The 10,763-nt window shown below is 38.2% G+C and overlaps 1 protein-coding gene across 1 annotated transcript in view; it reads left to right on the top strand.

Moving 5' to 3' along the window:
• Positions 1-10,763, top strand: part of SYTL4 (synaptotagmin like 4) — a 32,714-nt gene that overhangs the window by 4,090 nt on the left and 17,861 nt on the right. The window contains exon 4 of the mRNA XM_039218098.1: positions 6,210-6,312. Within this exon, the coding sequence (XP_039074029.1) occupies positions 6,210-6,312 (103 nt within the window). The remainder of the gene's footprint in view (positions 1-6,209; positions 6,313-10,763) is intronic.

The following is a 10,763-nucleotide window of genomic DNA, read 5'->3' as shown; positions in this document are numbered from 1 at the left end:
TCCTAGAGAACTGAAGAAGGCGACCGGTGACTGGTTTTATGACCAGAAAGTGAATCGCTTTGCTTACCACACAGGCAGTGAGATAATTAGGATGTCCCTGCGCCGCAAACCCACAGGTAATGGACCTTTCTTTTTTTTTTTTTAGGTGTGATTTTTCTTAATTTATTATTTATTTATTTTTAATAGTTTATTGTCAAGTTGGTTTCCATATAACACCCAGTGCTCATCCCCACAAGTACCCTCCTCTATGCCCATCACCCCCCTTCCCATCCCCCCACCCCATCTGCCATCAGTTTGTTCTCAGCATTCAAGAGTCTCTCATGGTTTGCCTCCCTCCCTCTCCCCCACTATTTTTCCTCCCTTCTTCTCCCCTATGGTCTGTTAAGTTCCTCCTAATCCTCCTATACGTGCAAACATATAGTATCTGTCATCTGCCTGACTTATTTCATTCAGCATAACACCCTCAAGGTCCATCCATGTTGCTACACATGGCCAGATTTCATTCTTTCTCATTGCCATGTAGTATTCCATTGTATAAATAAACCACATCTCCTTAATCCATTCATCAGTTGATGGACACTTAGGCTCTTTCCATGTTTTGGCTATTGTGGAGAGTGCTGCAATGAATATTGGGGTTCATGTGCCCCTATGCATCAGCACTCCTGTATCCCTTGGGTAAATTCCTAGCAGTGCTATAGCAGTGTCATAGGGGAGTTCTAGTGTTAATTTTTTGAGGAACCTCCATACAGTTTTCCAGAGGGGCTGTAACAGCTGACATTCCCACCAACAGTGTAAGAGGGTGCCCATTTCTCCACATCCTCGCCAGCATCTAGAGTTCTCTGATTTGCTCATATTAGCCACTCTGACCAGCGTGAGTTGGTATCTCAGTGTGGTTTTGATTTGTATTTCCCTGATAAAGAGGGATGCTGAGCATTGTTTCATGTGTCTGTTGGCCATCTGGATGTCCTCTTTGGAGAAGTGTCTGTTCATGTCTGCTGCCTATGTCTTCACTGGATTGTTTGTTTTTCAAGTATGGAGTTTGGTGAGTTCCTTATAGATTTTGGATACTAACCCTTTATCTAATATGTCATTTGCAACTATCTTTCCCATTCTGTCGGTTGCCTATTAGTTTTGTAGATTGTTTCCTTTGCCGTGCAGAAGCTTTTAATTTTGATGAGGTCCCAATAATTCATTTTTGCTCTTGATTCCCTTGCCTTTGGGGATGTGTTGAGCAAGAAATTGCCGCAGTTGAGGTCAAGGAGGTGGTTTCCTGCTTTCTCTTCTAGGATTTTGATGGTTTCCTGTCTCACATTCAGGTCCTTTATCCATTTTGAGTTTATTTTTGTGTATGCTGTGAGAAAATGATCTACTTTCATTTTCTGTATGTTGCTGTCCAGATCTCCCAGCACCATCTATTAAAGAGGGTGTCTTTTTTCCATTGGATACTCTTTCCTGCTTTGTCAAAGGTTAGTTGGCTATATACTTTTGGTTCCACTTCTGATTTCTCAATTCTGTTCCATTGGTCTATGTGTCTGTTTTTGTGCCAATACCATATTGTCTTGATGATGACAGCTTTGTAGTAGAGGCTAAAGTCTGGGATGGTGATGCCTCCCATTTTTGTTTTCTTCTTCAATATTACTTTGGCTATTCGGGGTTTTTTGTATTTCCATACAAATTTGAGGATAGCTTGTTCTAATTTTGAGAAGAATGCTGGTGCCATTTTGATTGCATTGAATGTGTAGATTGCTTTGGGTAGTAATGACATTTTAACTATGTTTGTTCTATCAATCCATGAGCATGGAATGTTTTTCCATTTCTTTGGGTCTTCTTCAAGTTCCTTCATATGTTTTCTATATTTTTCATCAACAGAACTCTTATATATTTGGTGAGATTTATTCCTAGGTATCTTATGTTTTTTTGTGAAATTGTGAATGGGATTAGTTTCTTGATTTCTCTTTCTGCTGTTTCATTGTTGGTGTATTAAAATGCAACCGAGTTCTGTACATTGATTTTGTATCCTGCAACTTTGCTGAATTCTTGGATCAGTTCTAGTAGGCTTCTGGTGGGTTCTGTCAGGTTTTCTACGTAGAATATCCTGTCTTCTGCAAAAAGTGAGAGTTTGACTTCTTCTTTGCCAATTCTGATGACTTTATTTCCTTTTGTTGTCTGATGGCTGATGCTAGGACTTCCAGCACTCTGTTAAACAACAGTGGTGAGAGTGGACATCCCTGTCGTGTTCCTGATGTCAGGGGGAAAGCTCTCAGTTTTTCCCTGTTGAGGATGATGTTAGCTGAGGGCTTCTCATAGGTGGCTTTTATGATGTTTAAGTAAGTTCTTTCTATCCCGACTTTCTCGAGGGTCTTTGTTAAGAAGGGATGCTGTATTAGGTCAAATGTTTATTCTGTATCTGTCGACAGGATCATATGGTTTTTATCTTTTCTTTTATTGATGTGATGGATCACATTGATTGATTTTGAATATGGAACCAGCCCTGTAACCCAGGAATGAATACCACTTGATCTTGGTGGATAATTCTTTTTATGTGTTGTTGAATTTGATTTGCAAGTATCTTGTTGAGGAGTTTTGCATCTGTATTCATCAGGGATATTGGCCTGTAGTTCTCTTTTTTTGCTGGGTCTCTGTCTGGCTTGGGAATCAAAGTGATGCTGGCCTCATAAATTGAGTCTGAAAGTTTTCCTTCGATTTCTATTTTTTGAAATAGCTTGAGAAGAATGGTTATTAATCATGTTTTATAATTCTGTTTTAAATGTCTGGTAGAATTCCCCAGGGAAGCCATCTGGCCCAGGGCTCTTATTTGTTGGGAGATTTTGGATAACTGATTCAATTTCTTCACTAGTTATGGGTTTGTTCAGATTTTCTATCACTTCCCATGTGAATTTTGTGAGTGTGTGTTTAGGAATCTGTCCATTNTTCTAAGTTGTCCAATTTGTTGGCATATAATTTTTCATAGTATTCCCTGATAATTGCTTGTATTTCTGAGGGGTTGGTTGTAATAAGTCCATTTTCATTCATAATTTTGTCTATTTGGGTGCTCTCTCTTTTCTTTTTGATAAGTCTGGCTAGAGGTTTGTCAATTTTGTTTACTTTTTCAAAAAACCAACTCTTGGTTTCATTGATCTGTTCAATGGTTTCTTTGGTCTCTATGTTGTTTATTTCTGCTCTAATTTTTACTATTTCTCTTTTTCTACTGGGTTTAGGGTGCTCTTGTTGCTCTGCCTCTAGTTCCTTTAGGTGAGCTGTTAGATTTTGCACTTGCGCTTTTTCTAATCTCTTGAAATAGGCCTGGAGAGCAATGTACTTTCCTCTTAGGACTGCCTTTGCCGCATCCCATAGTTTGGATTGCTGTATTTTCATTTTCATTTGTTTCCATATATTTTTAAATTTCTTCTCTAATTGTCTCGTTGTCCCATTCATTGTTTAGTAGGGTGTTCTTTAACCTCCATGTTTTTGGAGGTTTTCCAGACTTCTTCCTGTGATTGATTTCGAGTTTCATAGCATTGGGATCTGAAAGTGTGCATGGTATGATCTCAATTCTCTTGTATTTATTGAGGGCTGCTTTATGTCCCAGTATGTGATCTATCTTGGAAAATGTGCCATGTGCACTTGAGAAGAAAGTGAATTCCATGGCTTTAGGATGTAGTGTTCTAAATATATCTGTCAGATCCATCTGGTCCAATGTGTCATTCAAGTCCATTGTTTCTTAATGATTTTTTGTCTAGTTGATGTATCCATTGATGTAAGTGGAGTATTAACGTCCCCTGTTATTAACCCATTCTTATCGATGAGATTGTTTCTGTTTGTGATTAATTGTTTTTAATATTTAGGTGCTCCCATATTCGGTGCATAGACATGTATGTTTGTTAGTTCTTCCTAATGGATAGACCCTTTAATTATTATATAATGCCCTTTTTCATCCCTTGTTACTGTCTTTAAAGTCCAGTTTGTCTGATATACGTATAGCTACTCTAGCTTTTTTTTTTTTTACTTCCAGTAGCATGATATATATTTCTCTATCCCCATACTTTTAATCTGAAGGTGTCCTCCAGTCTAAAATGCATTTCTTGTAGACAGCAAATAGATGGATTTTGGTTTTTAAATCCATTCTGCTACCCTATGTCTTTTGATTGGAGCATTTAGTCCACTTACATTTAGTCTTATTATTGAAAAATATGGGTTTGGAGTTATTGTGTCCTTTGTGGGATTCATGCCTATGGTGGTATCTGGTATCGTGTGTTCCTTGCAACATTTCCCTCAGAGAGTCCCCCTCAGGGTTTCTTGTAGGGCTTGTGTAGTGGTGACAAATTCTTTCAATTTTTGTTTATTTGGAAAGACTTTTATCTCTCCTTCTATTCTGAATGACAGGCTTGCTGGATAGAGGATTCTTGGCTGCATATTTTTTCTCTTCATCACATTGAAGATCTCCTGCCGTTCCTTTCTGGCCTGCCAAGTTTCAGTAGATAGGTCTGTCCCCACTCTGATAGGTTTCCCTTTGGATGTTAGAGCCCTTTTCTCCCTAGCTGCTTTCAAAATTTTCCCTTTGTCCTGATATTTTGCCAGTCGCTATGATATGTCGTGCAGAAGATCGATTCAAGTTACGTTTGAGGATAGTTCTCTGTGTCTCTTGAATTTCAACATCTACTTCCCTCCCCAGGTTGGGGAAGTTCTCTGCTATAATTTGTTCCAGGACTCCTTCAGCACCTTTCCCTCTCTCTTCCTCTTCTGGGATTCCTGTGATATGGATATTGTTCCATTTGATTGTATCGCTGAGCTCTCAAACTCTTCTTTCGTGCTCCTGGATCAGTTTATCTCTCTTTTTCTAAGCTTCCTCTTTTTTATAATTGTGTCTTCTAAATCACTTATTCACCTTTTTGCCTCTTCAACCCGTGCATTGGACGCCTCCATTTTATTATGTATCTCATTTATAGCATTTTTTAAATTCATCATAACTAATTTTGAGCTCCATAGTGTTTGTAGCAATAGTTTCTCTGATGTCTTCCATGCTTTTTCCAAGCCCAGCGATAAATTTTATGACTATTGTTCTAAATTGTTGTTCAGTTATGTTGCTTATACCTGTTTTGAGAAGTTCTTTAGCTGTCAGTTCTTCCTGGAATATCTTTGGAGGAGAGTTTTTCTGTTTCGTCATTTTGGTTAGTTTTCTATCTCTTGCTAATTTTAAAATCTTGTTGTACACTCTGCCCTTGCAAGTTCTGCTGTATTAAAGAGGGCTCTTTGACTGTTCAGTCCCTGTCCATTCAGGAAGTGTTCTGTGAATGGCGTCTCTTGGTCTCTCTTGTTGAGAGTTTGGTTATTTTGTTTCCCTGCTCGTAGGGGTATTTTGGACTCTCCACCATGTGTACTTCGGCTTGTTTTTTTGGTAGCCCTGGAAAAAGAAAACAGACAACCACACAGGGAGCCAAGGTACACAAACACACAGACAAAACCAATAAACACGCAAACCCAGGCTCAGGTAAAAACAACGACAACAACAACAACAACAACAAGACAGCTCTCTGGCTGGGATTGTCGTGGTTTGATGTAGGCAGTTCTAGCCTCAACTGTGTCCAAGTGGCTGCTCCCTGAGGCCCTGCTTTGGTGGTTGTGGGTAGAAAAATGGTGTCGGCCCTTTCCTTTCTCAGCTAAGCATTGCATATCACTCCTTTTGGTCGGATCTCCCTGTGCTGAGGACGTAGCCATGGTGGCTGATCTATGCCCCACGCCCCTCCTTGTTTCCAGGTCCCAGTCTGAGAGCTTTTTTTATACCTCCTGAAACACTCCTGCAGGTCTCTGCTTCCCTGCTGGTGGGGGTTGAGTGGGGGTAGGGGAAGTGTCGCAGCCTCAGATCTGCTGGGGTCAAGTAAAGATACAACCTGGGGTCCGAGGTCCCCGCACTAGGGAGGAGAACTTAGCAGCTTCAGTCCCATCGCTGGTTGTGACTCCGCCACTGCTTGGGCCGCAGCAGGTTCTGGACCTTTCTGGGAAAAAAAACAACAACGTTTTTTTAGGTACTTGGCTTCAGTGATAGATGCTCTGGTGTGGAATCCTATTAATATTCTTATTGGTGGTAGCTTCACTTCATGGGCTCTATGGGGGAATATAAAGATTATATTGCTATCCCTTCTGCAAGTGTGATGTGTTTCCTTTCCTCCCCTCACGACCACCACCCTGCCATTCTTTTGTTTGTCTTGAAGTGAATAAAAGAGAGACAGTGGCACAGTCCCTTCTTTATCAGTCACAGATGGATGATATCTGGCCAGGAAGAAAGATCATTGAGGAGCAACAGAAGGAACCCCGGTAAGAACTAGCAATCACTTTTGGAAATGCTACACATTCTTTTAATTCTCTCATTTTTAACTTTCTTCTGTTTAGAAAATAATAGCTATTTGTAAAGTATTATTACAGGAAAACTTATATAGAAAAGAATAAAGAAGAAGAGAAAAAATCCTAATCCTGCTACCCACATTCAACATTAACATTTTGGCACATTTACTCTGTTCTTTTAAGAACAATTTAAAGATGAATAAAAATAACACGTAGTTATCATTAAAAATTTAACCCATATGGGAAACAATAAAGAAAACAACAAATCACCCAAATTCCTACTACCCCAGTATTCACATGTAAAAATTATTTCCAATATCTTTTGTACATATATGTAATTAGAAGGATGGGTGGATAGATAGACTGAAACATCTGCATAATATTGGATCATAATATATACGTTAAAAGCATGCTATTTAATTTTACTTGAATTTAATAGAATAAAACACTGAAATAAAATTGAAGAATTGCTAATCTTCAAACAAATAGTTCTTTACCATAAAAGATATTAGTCACTAACATCCCTCTAAGTTTAAGGGAAAAAATATCATAAAAACCATTGAGCAGTCATTTTTTTCCTATTATCTTTTTTCAACAGCCTTATTGAGATATAATTCACATAACCGTACAATTCACCCATTTATAGTGTATAATGCAGTGGTTTCTAGTATGTTCACATAATTGTGCAACCATCACCTCAATTGATTTTAGAACTTTTCATCACCTTAATAAGAAACCTTGTACTCTTTAGCTGTCACTCCCCCTAACCTCCTTTTCCTTCCACATCCCTCAGCAATCAGTTATCTACTTTTTATTTCTATATATTTGCCTATTCTGGACATTTCATTTAAATAGAATCAAAGTTGCCTTTGTCACTGTCTTCTCTCACTTAATATAATGTTTTCAGGGTTCATCCGTGTTATAGCAAGTATCAGGAGTTCATTTCCAAACAGTATCCTATTATATGTATATACCACATTTATTTATCCATTCATCTGTTGATGGACATTTGGGTTGCTTTCACTTTTGCTATTATGAGTAATGTGGCTATGAACTTTCATTATGAGTTTTTGTATGAACATACATTTGAATTTCTCTTAGGTAGATACCTAGCAGTGGAATGCCTGGTCAGTCATTTAGTCATTTAAAAAAATCTACCTGTTTCAGTATAATCAGTGGACTCTCTGATATGAAAGAGGAGGAAATTAGCTTTCTTATATTTCCCTCAATGCTTTCCCCTACTTCCATTTTTTATTACTCAAATTACTTTTGCTTTGCTACTTATAGCATTTACATTCTGCTATGCAACCATAAATCATCTGCAGTTTTTCAATTATTTAATGTTTATATATTTTTGAGAGAGAGCAAGCATGTGAGCAGAGATGAGACAGAAAGGGAGACACAGAATCCGAAGCAGGCTCCAGGCTCTGAGCTATGACCACAGAGCCCAACGTGGGGCTCAAACCCACAAATGGTTGAGATCATGACCTGAGCTGAAGTCGGATGCTTAACTGACTGAGCCACCCAGGTGCCCCTGAACTAAATCTTTCTTCTGTTTCCTTAGCTTTGACCTTTTGAACTTATGACTTGAGGCTTTACTCCTTATTTGGCTGCTTCTGGTGAATATTTTGGCCTTTATTTGTGTTTTTTTCCCTAAATTTCCCTCAGCCAAAGAGAAATGACTTAATCATATTTTATATGATTGTTAATATAGAATATGTAAAATAAGTCCCCTGTAGCCTCACTGCTTCTGCCTTAGACTACTATTACTAATACTCATTACTAACTTCAGTGTATGGACTACCATACTGTCTAAATATATAAATACGGGTTGGATTCTTAAATTTTTCATTTCTTTTTTCTCTTTCTGTTTTTATTTGTGAGAGAGAGAGACAGCATGAGCAGGGGAGGGTCAGAGAGAGGTGGAGACACAGAATCTGAAACAGGCTCCAGGCTCTGAGCTGGCTGTCAGCACAGAGCCCGACATGTGGCTTGAACCCACGAACAGTGAGATCATGACCTGAGCCGAAGTCGGAGGCTTAACCGACTGAGCCACCCAGGTGCCCCTTTTCATTTCTTTTTAAAGAAAGGGTCATACTGAATACATGTTAAGTGATAATAAATGAAAGTGAAAGAACGCTGAAAACTCCGTAATATAGATAATCCAGTAAAAATTGGCAAAGTAATTGAACAGACATTTTGCCAAAGACACTATGTAGATGTCAAATGAGCACAAAATAGATGCTCAACATCTTTAGTTATTAGAGAAATGCAAATTAAAATCATAATAAGATACAACTGTATACCCACAAGAATAGCTAAAATTAAAAAACAGATCATACCAATTGTTGGTGAGATTATAAAGCAACTGGAATTCTCATACACTGCTGGTGGGAACGTGTAACAGTGCAGCCACTTGGAAAAACAGCTTATTAGTAGTTTAGTTAAATGTGCACTACCTTGTGATTCAGCCATCCCATTCCTAAGTATTTACTCCAGAGAAGCAAAAGCGTATGTCCGTTCAAAGACTTGTAGGTGAATGTTCATAGCAGCTTTATTTGTAATAGCCAAATGCTGGAAACAACTCAGATGTCTATCAATAGTTGAAGGGATAAATAGTGGCTTGTTTGTACAGTGGAATACTACTCAGCACTGAAAAGGAATAAACTGTTGATACAAACAACATGGATGAATCTCAAAATAATCATGCTGAGTGAAAAAAAAAAAAGCCAAGCAAAAGAGAAGATATACTGTATGATTCTATTTATATAAAATTGTAGAAAATGCAATCCAAATTTTAGTGGCAGAAAGCAGATCAACGCTTTCTGTCCAAGAGTAAGGAATGGATTATGAAGGGGCAAGAGGAAGCTTTTGAGAGTGATAAATAGGTTCACTATCTTAATTGTGGTGATGGTTTCACACATGTATGTATATGTTAAAACTCATCCAATTGCGCACTTAAACATGTTCAATTTATTTATATAGTTATAACTCAAGGTGTAAAAGGAACAATTACAGAAAAATATAACATCAACATACTTCCATGTCAGCATCAAGGGTCTGGCATATTTTTTTTTTTTGCTATCTGTATGGTGTTTCATTGTATGTATGTACTATGATTTTATTCACACAGCTTGGGGTGGGTGACTCATCTGTTCTAGGTGATGAGGCTCCCTTTTTCCTTTGTGCATAAGGATATTGTGGATAAGGATAAGAATGGCTTTTATTTACTGAATATGATTAACAATCTGACATCATTGGTCAGAATGTAATTTCTGAAACCTGCTGTTTCTGGCTGTCTATGACCTCTTGTCTCATTGGACCCAGAAGACTTATTTATCCTAAACATGGAAGGAGATTAAGTGGCCATAAATGATCTTCGCCATAAAATTATGGAGCCTCAGAAGTAATCAAATTCAGCCCTCTTATTTTTACAGAAAAGAAAGCAAGATAAGTGATTAACCTGAGATTATACAGTTAGAGCCCAGGACTCCCATATCGTGGTCTATTTTTTACTGCGCAGATGTCAATAATTGCCTTTTTACCCTAGGGTTATTTGTATCAGCTCTGGATTAGTACATGTTAATCTTTAGGAAAAATACAAGCAGAAAACACACTCTATGAGCTATTGTTGAACTACTTCTCTAGAGGACTGGTTCCTCTTTGGGTTCTTTACTCTTTGGAGCAAAGGGGTAAAAAGAATGATTTTAAAGTAAAAATGAAATCCACTTCCCTCCTGTGCCTTGGACTATAAAACTAATACATCTCTCATGAAATGACCACTGTTTCACACACACCCTAGGAGATCCAAACGTGCTGTCTGTTTTCATAAAGTGTTTGCAAACATCATGTGATAACCTGGAAAGTTTATTATGTACTGTCTAAGACATTATAGATTCTGGTTACTTTGTTCTTTGTTTATTAGTTTGCTCATTTTTTTGAACAAATATGTATGAATGTCTACTATTTGCCAGGCATTGTTTTAGGCTGTGGGATTCATTGGTAAATACAATAAAGTCTCTTGCTTGTGGAACTTAGTCCTTTTGGGGGTGGGTAGACACAGGCAATGAATAAATATATTATATCAGATGTTGACAAGTGCTATGGAGAAAATGAAGTAGGCTAAAGGGTTAGGGAGTGCCAGGAAAACATGTGTGTATATATGCTGTTTCACTTAGGGTAGCCAGGGAAAAGTCTTAATAATAAGGTGCCTCTGAGCAAAGACATGAAGCAAATGAGGGGGCAATCCCTGGGAGTACACGGGGAAAGAGCACCGTGGGCAGAGAAAGCAGAAGATATAAAGACCTGAAGGTGAGTTTATATTTGGCATGGTTGGGTAATCTGGAACTGAATAAGCAAGGGGAGAGTGGTAGGAGATGAGGACAGAGAAGGGATGAGAAGCAGATCATGGAAGACTTTGTTGG

Source organism: Hyaena hyaena, unplaced genomic scaffold, assembly GCF_003009895.1.
Source record: "Hyaena hyaena isolate Hyena2069 unplaced genomic scaffold, ASM300989v1 scaffold_744, whole genome shotgun sequence".
Lineage (NCBI taxonomy): Eukaryota > Metazoa > Chordata > Mammalia > Carnivora > Hyaenidae > Hyaena > Hyaena hyaena.
This window is presented reverse-complemented; position numbering and strand designations above follow the sequence as displayed.